We start from the raw sequence: 18,293 nt of genomic DNA, 5'->3' as shown, positions 1-18,293 counted from the left end.
CCTGGCTGGGACGTCGCCTGGGAGACTTTGGGGTTCCACTGCCCACGAGTGGGGGGCACCTACCTGGACCTCGCCTGTCCGTGGACTTTTAGGGTGCTGGAGCAGGTGGGCCCACACCCCTTGGACCTAATCCGGATGCTGGAAGTCCGCCGAAGAACCAAGCGCAGCTCTTTAAACCGATTCCTTTCGCTCCAGTTTGCGCTTCGGCGTTTCTCCGCCCTCCTCCTGGCCGGCGTCTCGTGCGGGTGCTGCGCCGCTTCTGCTCCGGATCGCGGATCCCCGGCCCTCCAATGGGCAGAGGAGGCTGCCTGGGCAGCAGAGGGCCCCCTGGCCGGCCCCCCTTTCTCTCCACCCCCAACCCCGCCTTATAAGAGGACCTGGCATCGGCTCCCTCCTGGCCAGAGACTCTAAGGAGCAGCCGGAGGAGTTTGCAAAAAAGAGGGGGGGTGGGGGGCCCCCGATGGGGCGGATGGAGCACCCCGCCTGGAGGAGGGCAGAAGGCGAGAGCCTCAAATACTTCATAGAGGATCCGAGCACGGGGACGCTTTACAAGAGAGGGCAGCTTTTGGGGAAGGTAAATAATTCTATGGTTGTTTTGCAATTTCCTTTCCTTTTCGCTTGCCTTAGGGATTTTGCAACCTCGGTTAAGAATTGCAACTCTAATTTTTTGGTATTTTTAGATGACGTTTGCGGGATTTTCTGCCCTCTTAGCTCGTACACAGGGATGCGTCGGGTGGAAATGGGCCTGTTGGAACAGGCGCAGACAGAGACCCCCCACTTTCAAAGCGGTGTGGGGTGGCGGCAGCAAGAAAGTTTCCTCTCTTTGGGGGGGTTTGCAAGAATGACGGCTACCCGTTGGGGGAAACTGAGTCACCAGGTGAAGAGGCAAACCAAGGTCACGCAGGAATAACTCTTGTGGAGAATCAGGCACCCCCTTTTTCTCTCAGGTTTGAGCACAGGACCCAGGCGTCCGGGTCCTAGATCTGATCTGATCTGATCTGTTTTCTTTCCTCTGAACCCCTTGGAACGAAACATGGGGTCCATTTCACACTTCTCACACACGCGCGCGCGCGCATTTTCAATTCACGCATCTAAATCTGCAAAACCTAGTTTTTCTTAAACTGTGCATTGGTTTATGTTCACATTTTGGGTTCCTTCGTCTTCCTTCTTCCACTGGTCTCCCCACGCCGAAGGAGTTCAGGGACCATTTTTTCTAACGGAGTTTGCCCCTTGCGCGTCTGTCTTTGTAGCGCCCGGAGATCTGGGTAGAGCCGCGACGAGGCGGCGCTCTCGGTTTTTCCGGAGCTCCGAGCCCGGGACAGGCTATTTGGGGAACTGCGGGGGTCAGAGGCGCAAAAGGCAACTATGCCCCTCCAAATCCACAGCAAGGCAATTCTGCTGTCAGGATCAGATCGGTTTTCTCCCCAAGCACCCGGCAAGCTTCGGAGTCTCACAGAATCCTTCATCATCCAGCTTTGTTTTGCAAATACATTATGAGAAGTACAGTGGCTACACGTGCTTAATCCGGAGTGGGTCGATGTTTTGCATTTGGGGAGCCGGGACTCCTGCTCTGCCCCCAACAAGTCACAACACCCACCCACGCCCCCAGGACTCAGGAGTCCTGCGCGTCTGAGCCACTTTCCCAGCTTGAGCCCAGAGGCATCCGGATCGGGGGATTTCCCACCCGCCCCTTTCTCACTCTGGGTCTGCTCCGCTTTCTCCCGGGTGGGGTCGGGCATGCCCGGGCTCGCCCCGCCCACTCGAGGCGCCAGCCAATGGGGAGCGGGAGAAGCAGTCTGCTTTGGCTTTTTACCCGGAGGCGCCAGCGGGGCTTGAACCCGGGTCTCCTTCTGCTGCGGCCATGCCTCTGGCGCCCTTCTTCCACGGGAGGTGGGGATGGCAAGCCTGGAGAAGAGCAGGCTGAGAGGAGATATCTGCCTCATGGAAGATGGAGCCAACTGGTTATCTAAGGATTGTTAGACAGGACGACCTCGGAAGAAGGTGGAGGACTCTCCTTCCTGGAAGGTTTTTAAGCAGAGGCTGGGTGGCCTGGATGCCTTGTGGGGAAGGGGGTTGGAAATAATAATAATAATAATAATAATAATAATAATAATAATAATAATAATAATAAATTTATTACTTATACCTCGCCAGGACTTCCCAGCCACTCTGAGCAGCTCCCAACAGAATATTAAAAACACGATAAAACATCAAACATTAGAAACTTCCCTAAACCTTCAAATGTCTTCCTAAAGTCAGACAGTTCTTTATTTCCTTGACATCTGACAGGAGGGCATTCTACAAGGCGGGCGCCACCACCAAGAAGGCCTTCAGCCTGGTTCCCTGTAACCTCACTTCTTGCAGGGAAGGAACCACCAGAAGGCCCTCGGAGGTGACCTCAAACTATGGGTCTGAATTGATGGCCTCAGAATTTTGGGACCTCAGAGGCCATCCATCTGAGGCAGCAGGACAAGCCTGTGACCAGAGGGAAGCAGCAGCACAAACCTGGGTTTGGAGCCAGGAAATGAATCATATAATTGTAGTTAGCAGGGATCCCGAGGGTCATCTAGTCCAACCCCCTGCAATACAGGATTTGCAACTAATGAAGCTTGTGTCTGCGTGTGTGTTTTAGGGGACACACAGCCCACCCACGCTCCCTGCAACAAATGGAGTTCCACACCTGCCCCGGTTCCTGGCTGACCCCCACCCGCCACCCTCTTCCTCTCTTTCCCCTCAGGGCGCCTTTGGGAGATGCTACAAGTTCACAGACACCTCCACCAACAAGGTCTATGCCGTGAAGGTCGTGCCTCAGTCCCGGGTCTCCAGGCTGGACAACCGAGGGAAGGTGAGCCCAGATATGATCATGGGGTGGGGGAGCCCCTACAAATGATTATTGTAGTTGGTGCTATATTTAGCTGGGTGCCCCTGTGGGAGGAGGGGACGCGGGTGGCGCTGTGGGTAAAAGCCTCAGCGCCTAGGGCTTGCCGATCGAAAGGTCGGCAGTTCGAATCCCTGCGGCGGGGTGCGCTCCCGCTGCTCGGTTCCAGTGCCTGCCAACCTAGCAGTTCGAAAGCACCTCCGGGTGCAAGTAGATAAATAGGGACCGCTTACTAGCGGGAAGGTAAACGGCGTTTCCGTGTGCGGCTCTGGCTCGCCAGATGCAGCTTTGTCATGCTGGCCACGTGACCTGGAAGTGTCTCCGGACAGCGCTGGCCCCCGGCCTCTTGAGTGAGAAGGGCGCACAACCCCAGAGTCTGTCAAGACTGGCCCGTACGGGCAGGGGTACCTTTACCTTTAGCTTTACCCTGTGGGAGGAGGACCCTTCTTCCCTCTCCAATGCCATTAAGCACCCACCTCCCTTTTTTAAATTCGTTGCTAAGAACGGGTTCCTTCATTTGTCCTCCTCCCTCCCCACCATTTTTCCTTTCATGCTATGTCTTCTCGATTGCAAGCCTCTTTGTTGTAGCTGGAGAGTAGGATAAAAATGGGACATGGGTGGTGATGTGGCCTAGGACTTGCCAATCAGAAGGTCAGTGGTTCGAATCCCCACGAAGGTGTGAGCTTCCGTTGCTCGGTCCCTGCTCCTGCCAACCTAGCAGTTCGAAAGGACATCAAAGTGCAAGTAGATAAATAGGGACCACTGCAGTGGGAAGGTAAACGGCGTTTCCGTGCGCTGCTCTGGTTTGCCAGAAGTGGCTTAGTCCTGCTGGCCACACGACCCGGAAGCTGTATGCTGGCTCCCTCGGCCAGTAAAACGAGATGAGCGCCACAACCCCAGAGTTGGCCACAACTGGACCTAATGGTCAGAGGTCCCTTTATCTTTACCTTTAGGATAAAAATGCTTTAAGGAAGGCCCTTCCTCTCCTTTCTCAATATTGGGAGACACACACTTTTCTTTTCCTGACCCCTTTATTCCCACCCAAAGGGTGGCGTTCCTCTACACTTGAGCATTTAAACAAGGCTTAAAATCATGCAAGGAGAAGAAAGTGGGCAAAAGGAAGCTTTTCTTCCTCCTGACGCTGGAATTCATGGGCAAAGCTGAAATTCCAGTAGATTAAAGAAGGCAGTACAGAGTTAAACTGTGGAACTCCCTCCCACAGGAGACACTGACGGCCACCAGCTTGGATGGCTTTGAAATGAGGATTGGACAAATTCAAGGAGGCGGCGGTGGCTTTGGATGGCTCCCAGCCACAATGGCTCTGCTCTGTCCTGACAGTCAGAGGCTTCCGAATCCCAGGTGTTAGAAACTGCTGGAGGGGAGAGTTGCTCTTGTGCTCGGATCCTGTTTGTAGGTTTCTCATAACGGTTGGCCACTCTGAGGACAGGATGCTGGGCAAAATGGGCCATTGACCTGATCCAGCCGGCTCTTCTTACATTCCGATGGAACCTCCAGGTCCAGAGGCAGTCTATCTCGATTGCTTGGTTCTTAGGGGTATTTGGTCACTATGAGAAGAGAAGACTGGAATCGATGCGCCCCCTTTGAGTCTGATCCAGCAGTTGAGCTCTTTTTAGTTTCTTATGATTCCTCAATGGAGCCTCCATGGACAAGCCAGCCTATCTTAGAATGCTGGAGTGGGAGAAGGCTGCTGCTCTCAGGTCCTGCTAGTGGGTTTCCCTTTGGGGTGTCTGGTTGGCTCCTGTGAGGGCAGGATGCTAGCTGCAATGGGCCTGATCCGCCTGCTGCAGGGCTTTTCTCAAATCTGAGAAAATCTAGCCAGATGGGGGGGTATAAGTAATAAAATTATTATTAACTATTATTATTATCATCTGTGAAGCAAATGCATCTGGGGGATCTGATCTGTGATGGATGTGTGACCCTGCCCCTCCTGATCCCAGCGCAGCTCTGTGCCTCCACTTCCCCATGACATTTTTCCCAGCCAGTGGCTTAGCATGCATTGCTGGTGTCCAGGGCACTGCCCACCTGTGCAGAGGGGAGTCCAGCCAGCTGACGTGGCCCATGGCGGGCAAATCCCCCCAATGCCTGCAGAGAGGAGTGCTGCACCAGACCACGCCGAGGCTGCCCCTTGTCTGCCTCCCTCTGTCCTCACCATCCAAGAGCGAGTGCTGGCCAGGTGGCCCTTCGGCAAGGGGCCCAGGGACATGGTGGCTGGCCCAGGCTGGGCTCTGGGCACTTTGGCAGACAGGGAAGGACAGGGATTCCCTTGGAAGCCAGTGCCTGTTTTGCACCCCTCAAAATTGTGTGCCCAGGGCCACGACCCCCCAGTCCCCACACTACACCCTTGCCATCCTGGGATCAGAAGCTCCTTGGGGCAGGGAATATTGCAAAAAGCACCCAGTTGCATAGGATGTGAGCTAAGAGGCCGCTAGGCGCCATGCAGCCAAAGGGATCCTGCCCCAAAGAGCTTCCAGTCTAAGGTTCTGGAAAGTGGGGAGACTGCCAAAATGGGGGGGGAGGGCAACGGTCTCTAGCAGAGGCAGAGGCCGGCGCCTTCCTTTCTCATTGCAGATTCTCCATGCGCTTTGCTCTCCTTTGTCCTTGGACGTCGTAACTATATATACTGTAGATATTGCTGAGTTTCTCGCTGACTCCAGCACCTGCACCCGTGGCTCCTCTCCTCTCTGCTGGCGCAAGGTGGGTGGGTGTCTCTGCTGGCGCTTCAGCAGGAACCTCGTGGCTTTCTCCCCCCACCCCCTGCAGGTCGAGCGCGAGATTGAGCTGCACAGCCAGCTCAAGCACAGGAATGTTGTCGGCTTCCACCGGCATTTTGCTGACCAGGAGAACATCTACATGGTCCTGGAGTACTGCAGTCGGAAGGTGAGAAAAAGAGAGAGAAAGGGAGAACCAGAGCAGAGAGGGAGCTGACAGGCTAGGCCCTCAAAGGGTTTCCTTCCTTCCTTCCTTCCTTCCTTCCTTCCGCCTGCAATGGAATACAGAAAGTTGTCCATAGAATTGCAGGGTTGCAATGCAGGAATTGGAGTTCAAGAATCCCTGGGAAAAAGTGACTCAGTTTACTCCTGTGTTTCTGACAAATGCCCAGTCTGCTGAAGTTGGCCATTGTAGCTTCTCCACAGCACCACCCCTTGCTCTGAAGTCCAGCTCTGAGGGCCTTCTTGGTGGTGGCACCCTCCCACCAGATGTCAGTTGTTAGAAGACATCTGAAGGCAGCCCTGTATCACGATGTTTTTAATGTTTGATGTTTTATAATGTTTTCATATTTTGCTGGAAGCTGCCCAGAGTGGCTGGGGAAACCCAGCCAGATGGGTGCGGTATAAATAATAAAATTATTGTTGTTGTTGTTTGTTCAGAAGGTGCTAAGAAGTTAGCACCCTGAAGCTTTATTTGCTGTTCTGACCCGCCTGCCATCTCCTAGAAGAGACTTGCAGTTGCATTGCTGCCTTGCAGCAGGTTGGACTAGATGACCTTTGGAGTTCCTTCCAACTTTACACTTCTACAATTCTTTGCTGGCCTGGCTAAAGCCACTCCCTCCCCAACAGAATGGGGAGAGTCTGGCACCAGTATTGTCCCCAGCTGCCCACCCCATGCTTTCCCCGGCGCAAAACCAAACAGAGCTTCTGCCCCTTGAGTAAGGGATTTCACCAGGGGCCCCATCCTTTTCTGGCATCTCAGGCCACGCTCTTTCACATTGCACAAGCATTGCACAAAAGGGCCGGCAATTCAACAGATGCAGCTGTCCCCATAAGATTTTTTTTTGGGGGGGTGCAATTCAGCCCCCATGACCTGTGGGGAGTGGCACCCTTTGGGACCCTGGGATTTGTTGTGAGGCTGCTAAAACCCTGATGTTCTCTCTCTCCAGTCCCTGGCCCACATCCTGAAAGCCCGCAAGACGCTGACGGAGCCTGAGGTCCGCTTCTACCTCAAGCAAGTCATTGCTGGCCTGCAGTACCTCCACCAGCAAGGCATCATTCACCGGGACCTCAAGCTGAGTAGGTGTCTGGCGGCTGGGGGAGGGGGCCTCCAATGGACCTGTGGGACCTGTATGGGGTGCTAGGGGAGGAGTCGTACCTCCGATGGGGTACCACCAGCCTCATAGCCCAGGCTCCACACCACTACCAGACATCAGCTCCGCCCCAATGGCTCAGAGCAAGAACCACTGCGCCCCCACCACTATCTGTAGATTTTTAAGGTTCATGACAGGGTGTGTCATTTTAGAGGACGAAACTTAATTTTTGCAAATTTGTTCAGTGATGGGTCTTAGAAATATGCTTTGGGGCCTGAGGAATTCTGCTGGGACAACATTTTGTGATGGGACAACATTTAGCTTGGCAAGTTTATGTTTGATGAAGATGCACCTAAATGTCTTTTGGAAAACCAAAGAATTTTAATTTTGCCTTCTGAAAATGTTAGGTAATCAATAACAACAACTATCTATAATAATCTATAATATAACTGCAAGTACTTGGCAGCCATTTTTAATTATTTCTATGCATTTTTATGCACATTTCGCTTACCAGGCGAAATTAAACTATATTCACTTAAACAAAACATCTTTCAAATCATGTTGCAACTTTTTAGCATCTCTTGTTTTTGGAATGTGAAAGCTGAGAAATGCATGGAAGGTGTGAAGGGTCCTTTCTCTGCTTCATTGCTGGGAGAGATCCGCTCCCTGTTTCTGCACCAGAAGAGCCGATTTGCTCTCACACCCGCCAGGCAAGGGATGGGATGCCGTTGTTGGCACTGCAGCGCAGGAAGAGTTAATCACCCAGTGCCCCCAATTCGCTCTCTGTCCTGGGACCCTCCTGGGCTTTGGAGAGGGGGTTAAAAATATACACAGCAGCCCAGGATGACTCTGGTGGGGGCAGAGTGAATGCCTGAAGGGTGACCTCATTGCACTATTGCCAGGGGCGGGAGGCTCTGAGTGCGAACGCTGATCTGATTTAGCCTGCAAGGGCAGAGCAAGGATCTCTCTCACACACATGCACAAGTGTCTCTGCATCCTGAGCCTCCAGCCGACATCGTGCATTTGCAAAGAGCCCGTGGTCTTCCAGACAGCTTGCTTATCAAGAAATCGTGCTTTTGCAAAATTTATTTTTATTTGCAAATTGAACAAGGGAAAGATGGGAGGGGAGATGAAGACCTTTCCTGGCAGACCACAGCACCTATCCTGGTTTGCTTCTCCAGAGGTCTGCAGGGCCTCCAAACCAGACTGTCACTATTTTGGGGTAGGATTCGGTCCCATGCCCGCCAATTGAGGTCACAGGCCATTCTTGCACAAGGAAACCCATTCTTTGAAAAAGTGAACTTGTTGTAACACACACTTCCCTTTTCCAGTCATAGAATTATAGATTTGTAGAGTTGGAAGGGACCCTGAGGGTCATCCAGCCCAACCCACTGCAATGCAGGAATATGCAGCTGTCCCTGACGGGGGTCGAACCTGCAACCTTGGCATTGTCGGCACCAAGCTCTCACCGACGGAGCTCTCCATAATGTTATTGTTTGTACCCCACCCATCTGACTGGGTTGCCCCAGCCGCTCTGGGCAGCTTCCAGCAGATATAAAAACATGCTAAAACCTCAAAGGTAAAAAAGGGCCCCCACTGACCCCCCCCCAGTTGTTGCCCAATGCAGCCTCCAAGTTTATTCTTCATTCTGTTCCTTCTGTTCTGAAAGGAGTGCACACAGCACAAACTTTGGCCCACTTTGGCCTCACAAGAGCCCTGTGACGCAGGCCAAGCTGACTGGCCTACAGGGAGTTTCATGGCTGAATGGCGAGATCTGAACCCGGATCTCCCAGGACCCCACTGGCTATTTCTGGGAGCAACTGTCCAGCACTTAGTGTGGGAAAGGATGGGACTCTCTATACCGCTGAACCCTTCATGTGCTCAGGTAACTTCTTCATCACGAAGACCATGCAGGTGAAGATTGGGGACCTGGGGCTGGCGACTCGTGAGGAGCAGGCCAACCGGAGGAGAGGGTGAGTATTATGGGGTGGCTGGGCAGAGAAAGGGAGCCTTGGATTTCCTGGTGGGGTAAAGGCAGACATTAAAGCTTTGGAGTTGCAATATTTATTTAGTTATTCCTTCCTTTGATGCATTTGCATCCCACCTTTCTTAACTCCAAGGACCTCAGGGGACCCCATGCCTCTTCTCTCCCCTCCCTCCCCACTTGATCCGCACAATGGCCACTGGGTAGGCCAGACTGAGGGGCAGCAACTGGTCCCCAAGCTCACCCAGTGAGATTCCTGCCTGAGGGGCAAGAGTTGAACACTGGTTTCTCCCAAGTCCTAGTCTGACACTTTTGTAGGTGTCCTCGGAAGGGAAACCTCTTGTTCCAATGGGGATTACTCCTGAGTGATTCTGCAGCCTCTGTTTCTGATGGGGCACAGAAGGAGCCCTAATTTCTCCCAGGGTGGGGAGGAAAGCCAGCTTCCTTACACAGTGGTACCTCGGTTTAAGAACAGTCCTGTTCACGAATGATTCGGTTTACGAACTCCGCAAAACCAGAAGTAGTGTCCCAGTTTGCAAACTTTACCTCGGTCTCAGAACAGAATCCAGATGGTGGAAGGACACCGGCACGGGAGGCCTCATTATGGAAAGCGCGCCTGAGTTTAAGAACGGTTTCGGGTTAAGAACAAACGTCCGGAACGGATTAAGTGCATAAACCGAGGTACCACTGTATATCCACCCAGATCCATCAGCTTTCCAGAGCAAGCCCTGCCCAGACCTCCATGGAGGAGGAGGAGGAGGAGGAGTCTTCAGCAAATCTGATCCAGTTTTTCATCTGGTTGTGGGTTCAAATCTCCTACCTTCTTGCTGGTAGAAGCCTCATAGGCTGCAGCCCAGGGGCAGAGCAGCTGCTAGGCATGCAGAAGGTGGCAGGGTCCACAGCAGGGGTGACTGAGAGAGATGGCTGAGTCTGAAACCCTGGACAGTCGTTGCTGCCCGTCAGCGCTGGGATAGATGGAGCAATGGCTGGACTCGGTATCAGGAAAATTCCTCTATTCCTGTTTAATTCAGAACGATGCGGACTAGCATCTTGCTGGATTTGCAGCTCTACAGCACCTAGCCTGGCTTCCTCAGTGTTGCTGTTGCTTTCACCCTTCCCTAAAGGGCCTTTCCTCTCCCCACAGAGTGGTTTGTGGGACCCCCAATTACCTGGCTCCGGAAGTCATTGCCAAAAAGGGGCACTCGTTCAAGTCGGATGTCTGGGCTCTTGGCTGCATCATGTAAGTAACTCTGGTGGAAAGGAATAATAGAACTGCAGAATTGCAGACTTAGAAGGGACCTCCCAAGGTCATCTAGTCCAGCCCTCTGCAATGCAGGAATCTTTCGCTCATGGTGGGGCTCGAACCCATGACCCTGGCATTAAGTCTCCTGCTCTACCAACTGAGTTTATCCTACATGCCTCTAGGTCTGTTTTTGCTTTTTTGCCAGTCATTCTCTATGTTTTATGTACAAAATGAAATAAAGGATCTATGGGGTCCCCTCCTTGGCTCTCTGGCTGACCCACTGCTTCTTTTTCCTCACCCCCCCCCCCAGGTACACGGCCCTCACGGGCTGCTCCCCCTTTGAGATCACCCACAAGCAGGAGATGTACCGCTGCATCCGGGAAGGGCGCTACCCCACCCCCAGCCGCCTCTCACCCAGTGCCAGGAGCCTCATTGGGAAGCTGCTGGCCCCCGATCCTGAAGCACGGCCCACCCTGGAAGAAACCCTCGCCCATGAGTTTTTCACTCAGGTGGGTGCCCAGGGGAAAAGCAGCTCCCAGACGCAGTGGCTCTGCAGGGTCTCTGACTTGGGATCTCTTCCAGCAGGCTGGGCAGAGGAACATGAGCTAAGATCCCAGTTCTCATGAGGCCGTGGGAAACTAACTTGCACCCAGGGAGAATGCCCAGACCCTGACTGGCAGAGTCTTAGGCTCTACCCCCATGCTGCAGTTCAAAGTTGGAGTGAACTGCTTGCTAGCAAAACCACCATCTGCACAGTCTTGGCCTAGTGAGTAGAGCAGCTCCTTCCTGGTGGTCTCGCTGCATGAAAGTCAGTTGCTGAGATGGAAGCTCCCTGCCTCCTCTCCAGGGTCTTTCCCAAGCAATCAGAGACTAAGCCAACCTCTGCTCCACCCTTTTCATGCCTCTCCTGGTCCTGGGAGACCAGCGGGGCGGGGAGGGGAGCTTCTCGTAGCAGGAGGGGGAGACCCCCATGGCTCTTCCCCTCTCTGCCTCTTGGCCTCCCTCCTCTCCTGCTTCAGCTCCTGCCTCTGAGTCTGGACTTCTCTCTGCCACAGACTCTCCCTGCTCACTAAGCCCTGTTACTTCTTCAGTTTTCAACACGTCCTCCTCCCCGTCTTCTCCCTCTGACCCTTCATTGCCATCCCACCACCCCTCTCTGAGCTCTGAGCCTTCTTCCTGTGTGGAGAGAAGAAAAGGAAAAGAGGGGAAGGGGAAAAGAAGGGAAAAGGGAAAGGGCCCCATTTCCAATCCAGGTCGACATTTCTCACCCACAAGCGACTCTGCTTTCGCCTTGAGCAGTCAGGATGTTCTCTCGCATTCTGCTGCTTCCCCGTTTTGCAAGCGTGGCTTGGGAGCATGAAGGGACTCATCCTGCTCTCTCTCTCGCCAGGGCTTCACCCCGACCCAGCTGCCTTCCCGCGCCTGTCATTCTGCCCCGCTCTTCGTGCTTCCCAACCCACTGAGGAAGTTCTTCCAGAAAGCGGCAAAGGTTTTCCTGCGTGGCTCCCTGTGCCAGGAGACCCGGACAGGTGAGCCTTTGCTTGCGAGGGGTGGGGTGAGGAGGCCCCAGGAACTCTCCCCCAAATGGAAGACCATCCTCCACAGTCTAGCCGAGAGGGGACAGTGCTCTCCAAGTACTCAGAGGGAACCTCGCTTTTCAATGGAGCCCTGGCAATGCAACAGTAGAACCGCTGGATCAGGCCCAAGGGGGCCCCTCTAGTCTAGCGTCCTGTCCCCACAGTAGCCAAATTCCCTAAAAATCTAGGAATCATGATAGACTGCCTCTAGACCTGGAGGTTCTCTCAGAAGAGCCATGGCTGTCTCCTGTGGCAGCAAGTTCCACAGTTCAATGACGCACTGTATGAAGAAGGGGACAGCGCTCTCCACAGGCTCAGAGGCAACCTTGCTTTCCTCAATTAATCCTTCAGTCCCACATAAGGGGAGAGTCAGGTGCCATGCAAAAGGGCGCCCCAATTTTGAAACAAATTGAAATGCAAAATCTATTTCAGTTTTAAATTGGCATTACTGGGCTTGACCCCATCCTCTTTCTCCTGCACGGCTGAGCCATCAGGGAGTGAGCCCCCCCCAAAGGCTGCGAATCTAATGGGGCCCCTCTTCTGCCTCTCCCTCAGTGAGCCCCCCACCCCAGGAAGCGGAAGGGATGCCACCACCTGGGATGCCTGCCGAGACCCCCAGCCTGGTAAGAAATGGCTCTGTGTGTGTCAATCCGGGTCAGACTTTGGTAGTCTTGGGTAATAGGGCACCCTGAGTGAGGCCAAAATCTGGTGCCCCCAAATGAATCTTCTTGGCGTCCTTGTGCCCGTGTCACGGAGACTGATCAACTGATGGATTGATTTGTGAGACTGAGCAGCCAGGAAGTCCCTGGCTAGAATCTCACTGGACTTACATGACTGGCTGGAGGCAAGCCCAGGCTGCACAGCCTCTGTTGTTCCTTCTGCAGTAAGGGGAGAGCAGCTACGGCCGCCAAGGTGAGCGAGAACATGCCCCACCCGGGGGGGGGGCAGGACAAAGGCGGCATCCGTAAATAGTCTGGAAAATCATTTGATCTGAAAAACCAGAAATGGAACATAATGAAATTATAGCTCCGTTGGTTGGAGCATGGGGCTGATAACTCCAAGGGTACAGGTGCAACCCCCCATATTCCTTCATTGCCGGGGCTTGGACTAGATGGCCCTTGGGACCCCCTTCCAACTCTACTATGATTCCTTGAAGAAAGGTAGACTATGAATGCGATGAACACAAGCACACCGCAGATACAAATCTGGTGATTCAAAATGGTGCCTAGTGATGTCCAGGCGCAAACAATCTCTGAGGTTCATAGGGGAGTGGCCCACCCTCTTCCCTCCCAGATGTCCTCCGTGGGGGCTGCAGGGGGGCTTCCCAGTCCACCCTGTTCTGTGGGCTTTACGGGCTGCTTCTTCTTGTCCTCTGGAAGGAAGTGGAAGAGGACAGCCAGAATGCCACTGAGGACACAGCCACCTTCCCCGTCTGCTTGCTCATGAGGGGCTCCTTGAACGTCAGCCGGGAGGCGGGTGAGTGGCACCACCGAGGCCAAGAACTGGGGTGCTTGCGGCTGAGAGTCTGGGGGAGTCTGGGGGAGGTGTGAGCTGGGAAGAAGCGGGTAGCCTGGGGAGGCTTGTGGGAGTCAGTGAGAAAGGCAACCCCAAACTCAGCACCCTCCTTCTGTGCTGCTCTGGGGTGGCTCCAAAAGGCCTCCTGAAAGGGAGCTGCAACATTTGAACCCCAAAACTTCTAATTTGGAATTTGGGGCAGGAAGGGAGGAGAAGAGGGGTGGGGCCGGGACGCACCTTCATATCCAGGCACAGCCCAGCTCAGGACAAGGCTGCGGCAGCTTCCCATCTCGGCTGTCCCGTGTAGGAATGAAGCTAAGCGCTCAGGAAATGGGGGGGCCAGGAACCTGCCGGGTTTGGAAGGCTGTGGGGGGCAGAGATGCAGGTGGAGAGTCTGCCCCCAGCGCCTGCTGCTTCTCACTCCATCTCTGTCTCTCCTCCAGCCGATGCCGAGAGGAGCATGATGGCCAAAGTGGATGAAGTTCTGCGGACCTGCCTGAAGACCATCCCCCTGGGTGAGGCTCCCTATCGTTTGCATGCCCAGGCCCAGGAACTGGCTGCGTTCTGACCTCCCACCCCCTGTCCCTGGAAGGGACTGCCTCTGCCCGACTTAAATGGCCACCTTTGGGGTCACCCTCATGTCATCACGCGGCCTGGAAGTGTCTGCGCAGCACCTTGGAGGAGTGAGAAACTGGACCTCTTGGAAAGGAAGGTTGAGGGTCCCATTTTCAGACTTCATTTCTTCCAGATTTGGGGGGGGGGTGTCAGTAAAGGAGCCCCTTATTATTCTGACCTGGGAGAGCTTGGCTGGTAGAGCTTGAGACTCCTAATCTCAGGGTCGTGGGTTCGAGCCCCACGTTGGGCGAAAGATTCCTGCATAGCAGCGGGTTGGGCTGGATGTCCCTCGGGGTCCCTTCCGACTCTGCCATTATTGGATTCAGATCGGAAGCAGCAGCCGTGCAGCAGAATTCTTGTTATTTAAATTTGTATCCTGCCCTTCATCTGCAGATCCCAGGGTGGTCAGCTATGTTAAATTACAATATAATAACCACGGAATACATAACAAAATAAGCACAAGAAAGAACTATTTTCCCCTTGAACATTACATCAGAAGGGTCCCCTGAGGGTCATGTAGTCAAACCCCCTGCAAGGGAAGAATCTCAGCTTGCATCCCCCCCACCCAATTTGAAACCACAGCAGAGCCTGCTTAGCTTTGCAAATAGGCTGGCAGGTTTGTTTGTTTTTTGCTGCACCCCTAGGAGGCTATAAAGTACAGACCCAATTTTAGAAAATGCAGGGAGATAAAACCTAAAGGAGGTTTTGGGGGGGGGGGAGTTGAGCTACTCCCTCCGCCCCCTGACTGAACATTTCCTTCCTGCCTTCTCTGCAGCGGAAGAGGATCCCGAGGGGCCCCCAAGGGCTGGACCCGTCCAGATGGTCACCAAGTGGGTTGACTACTCCAACAAGTACGGCTTCAGCTACCTGCTCTCGGACGGCTCCACCGGAGTGCTGCTGGCCGATGGGACCCACATCGCGCTTTGCCCGCAACGCCAGTGAGTGCCGCCCCACCCTGTTTCCTGCTCTCTTCGTGAGCGCAGAAGGGGCTGAGGGCAGAGGAAAAGAAGCTGGCTTGAGCTGCCTGCTGGTTTCTTAAAAATCTCTCCTCCCTGCACCCCCCCAGGCGCATCTGCTACTGCCCCGAGCTCCACGAGGCCTCATCCTTCCCGCGGAGAGACGTGCCGCCTTCGCTAACCATGAAAATGGGGGTTCTCCACTTCTTCAGCCGGTACATGCAGCAGCGACTCCTGGAGGTGAGCAGAGCAGGATGGGAGGCGAGCAGCCAGGAGACGAGGGCTGGTGCCCCCCTGAACCCCCGTTCTTTTTAAATTGTATCCAATATGAAATAAACTGCTGTAGAGTTGGAAGGGACCCATAATTTCAGGGTTGTGGATTCAAGCCTCATTGGGCAAGATTCCTGCCTGGCTACATGACCCTCAGGGGGCCTTCCATCTCTTGTTGTTGTTGTTTAGTCATTTGGTCATGTCCGTCTCTTTGTGACCCCCTGGACCAGAGCATGCCAGGCGCTCCTGTCTTCCACTGCCTCCCTCATGCTGGTAGTTTCGAGAACACTGTCCCACCATCTCGTCCTCTGTCGTCCCCTTCTCCTTGTGCCCTCCATTTTTCCCAACATCAGGGTCTTTTCCAGGGAGTCTTCTCTTCTCCTGAGGTGGCCAAAGTATTGGAGCCTCAGCTTCAGGATCTGTCCTTCCAGTGAGCACTCAGGGCTGATTTCCTTCAGAATGGAGAGGTTGGATCTTCTTGCAGTCCACGTGACTCTCAAGAGTCTCCTCCAGCACCACAATTCAAAAGCATAAATTCTTCGGCGATCAGCCTTCTTTGTGGTCCCACTTTATGGTCCCACTCTCACTTCCATACATCACTACTGGGAAAACCAGAGCTTCCATCTCTGCCATTCTACAATTTCCCCCCCCCTCCTTCCCCAGGGGGGTCACCAGCAGGCAAGTCCCACCACCTCGCTGGACAACCTCTGCCTCCTGCATTTTGCAAAGTCCCAGGAGGCACTTTTGATGCTCTTCAGCGACGGGACCCTGCAGGTAAGAGTCACCGGGGTGGGGTGGGGTGGGGAGGAGAGGTCTCCATCTTACGGTTTTTCTTTTCCACCAAGTTGTTTTCCACACACCCCTCACTTCCTCCCCTTTCTGCCCCCCATTCCCAGGTCAACTTCTACCACGACCGCACCAAGCTTGTGCTGAGCCCCACGTCAGCTGGGGGGTACCTCCTGACTTTTGTGGACCGGCAGCGCCAGAGCCAGACCTTCCCACTGGAGACGCTGGTCCTGCGAGGTTGGACGATCCCCTTGCGAGAGCGCCTCAGCTATGCCCTGAGCATGCTGCACTGCCTGTAGCAGACCCCTCCCAGCACCCCCTTTCCCTGAGCCCACTTACACTCCCTGCCCTGTCACTCACAGGCTGCTGGCCAGATCCTGCTCTGCCCCCCACATGGGGTTGGGGCCAGGTGGGGGGGGGCTCTGTGCAAGGGTTGATAATCCAGGCAGGATCCTTGTATCTTGTAAGGAGCAGCCTAGGAGCAAGCAGGTGGTGAGGGCAGGATGAAGCCTGAGGCAGCGGAGACGGCAGATTGGGTTGCGGGTTCGAATCTCATGTTGGGTGGGATATCCCTGCATTGCAGGGCGTTGGGCTGGATGATTCTTGGGGTCCCTTCCAAGTCCATAAATCTATGAGGATAATAAGCAAGTGGTAAAGAAAGGGGGCAGCTGTGGGTCCCAGTGGGGTTGGACAGCCAGTGGTTGGGGGTGAGGGTGGGTGGGGCTTCCCACACATTGCCGTGCTGGTTGTGGGGCTGGAGGGTGGTGGTTCTGTGGAGCCGGTGAGGAGGAAAAAGTAAGGGGACCCCCAAGATGAGGGAAGGGAAGGAGGGTCTCTGGTGGCTGGAGGGTTTTGATCTGTGGGGGGCAAGCTGAGTATGGGAGAAATGGGGGGAGGGTGGTTAGTGGGCAGAGCAGGATTCTTGCCCATGGCCGACCTCAGGCAAGCAGCGGCGATGACGACTGCGGCGAGTGCTAAGCTGTTCCCTGTCCTGATACAGCAGCTCCCTCCCAAATTCCTGTTTTTAATTAAAGCAATGTGACTCAGACCATGTGACTCAGGCTTCTTTCTCCTGTTTTGTCCCCACAACAACCCTATGAGGGAGGTGAAGCTGAGAGCCAGCGACAGGCCCCCAAGGTGGGGCCACTGAGTTGGGATTCGAACCCAGGTCTCTCCCAGGTCCACTGCCTCTCATTCCATATTGTCTACACCGCCCAGCAGAGATGGCTCAAAAGGACCGGCCAACAAGCTGCCACTTGGCTATGATAGCTCAGTCAGGAGACTTAATCTCAGGGTTGCAGGTTTGAGCCCCACATTGGGCAAATGGTTCCTGCATTGCAGGGGGTTGGACTAGATGACCCTTGGGGTCCCTTCCAAATCTATCATTCTATGGTTCTCTGAACATTTACTTTGGGCAAAGCAAGATTCTAGTCCTGTTTTGAAGACAAACTTGTATTTATTCCCAAAGGTCTACTAAGATTCAAGTCCTCAGCGTTCTGACTTAAAGGGCGGATTTGCAGACATCCCATAATCTCAAAAGTACAGACCAATGGGGGGCGGATCCTTCTTCCTCAGCGGAGAAGTGGGGCTCTCTCTGGCTGTTGGCTCTATAGGGTGATGCTGTGCACCCTCTGTGGAAAAAAGTCACTCCAGCCAAGGTCGCCTGCCCCCCCATCGCTGCCCCCCCCCCCCCGGTTGCAGATTAAACCTCCAGGAGCGACAAGGTCCTTGGGACAAGCATGTCACCACCTCCTGGGGAAACACAGCGCAGGAATGCGACTGCCGCGGGGCACGTGCATTGGCTGCTCCACTGAGGATCAGGCCCTGCCCCCCCCCCCCCCCGGCTTGGTCGGGATCTTTCTGGGGGTTTCAGAGCAGCAACAGTCAACCCCGGGACCTGCATGCAAAGCCAGGTGCTTGTCCACCAAGCTTGTCTTTGGAAATAAAGATTCTGGTCCTCATGGTCTTAACACAAAGCTGTGGAGTTGGGTTCCATATTGTCTGCACAGGCCAGCAGCAGCTGTCCAGGCTTTCAGGCAAGAAGATGTCAGGAATCAAACCTGAGACCTTCTGCTTCTACCCCAGGGAGACACGTCCTGCTCAAGCCCTTCTTGTCTCCAGGCTGCATTTCCACCAGCCGCCTCCCCCCCCCCCCGACTTGCTCCTTGCCCTCCACTCTGTGTGGTGCCAAAACCGCAGGTGGGACCAGCTTGGAACCGCGATGGCTGCACTCACCCTCCCCTCTTGGAGACAGCAAATGCTTCTGAATTGAGACCAGGATGGGATAGTAGAGCCTCCAAGCCCAGGGGCAGTCTACCACTGAATACTAGATAATGGGAAACAACCACTGGGCAGTGCCTGGCACTCAGGTCCTGCTTGGTGGCTTACTAGATGGGCCCCCTTTGACCATATTGTCTTCTATGGAAC

The 18,293-nt window shown here is 54.3% G+C and overlaps 2 protein-coding genes across 2 annotated transcripts in view; one reads left to right on the top strand and one right to left on the bottom strand.

The window, feature by feature from the left end:
* ADAMTSL5 (ADAMTS like 5) overlaps positions 1-124 on the bottom strand; it is a 35,260-nt gene extending 35,136 nt beyond the window's left edge. The window contains exon 1 of the mRNA XM_083720500.1: positions 64-124. The gene's annotated coding sequence lies outside the window, so the exon portion shown is untranslated. The remainder of the gene's footprint in view (positions 1-63) is intronic.
* Positions 117-16,914, top strand: LOC310835618 (serine/threonine-protein kinase PLK2-like). The gene is made up of 15 exons (XM_083720467.1): positions 117-574; positions 2,738-2,845; positions 5,660-5,776; positions 6,777-6,906; positions 8,806-8,893; positions 10,049-10,144; positions 10,458-10,656; positions 11,538-11,676; positions 12,280-12,347; positions 13,104-13,200; positions 13,683-13,754; positions 14,630-14,792; positions 14,921-15,050; positions 15,744-15,854; positions 15,977-16,914. Exons 1-15 carry the CDS (start codon positions 461-463, stop codon positions 16,163-16,165), a joined length of 1,821 nt encoding a protein of 606 aa, XP_083576593.1. The 5' UTR covers positions 117-460; the 3' UTR covers positions 16,166-16,914.
* Positions 16,915-18,293: the final 1,379 nt, after the last annotated feature.

The sequence above is a fragment of the Podarcis gaigeae genome (genome assembly GCF_964106915.1).
Source record: "Podarcis gaigeae genome assembly, chromosome: 18".
In the NCBI taxonomy this organism is placed as follows: domain Eukaryota; kingdom Metazoa; phylum Chordata; class Lepidosauria; order Squamata; family Lacertidae; genus Podarcis; species Podarcis gaigeae.
The sequence above is the reverse complement of the archived record's forward strand: the minus strand, read 5'-3'. Positions and strand labels throughout refer to the sequence as shown.

What these genes read in the sequence shown, in the direction of transcription:
- LOC310835618 (XM_083720467.1), top strand. Translation starts at nt 461, where the DNA reads ATGGGGCGGATGGAGCACCCCGCCTGGAGGAGGGCAGAAGGCGAGAGC. An exon ending in TGGGCTCTTGGCTGCATCAT is followed by an intron (nt 10,145 to 10,457) that starts GTAAGTAACTCT and finishes CCCCCCCCCCAG; the next exon opens with GTACACGGCCCTCACGGGCT. An exon ending in TGCAGCAGCGACTCCTGGAG is followed by an intron (nt 15,051 to 15,743) that starts GTGAGCAGAGCA and finishes CTCCTTCCCCAG; the next exon opens with GGGGGTCACCAGCAGGCAAG.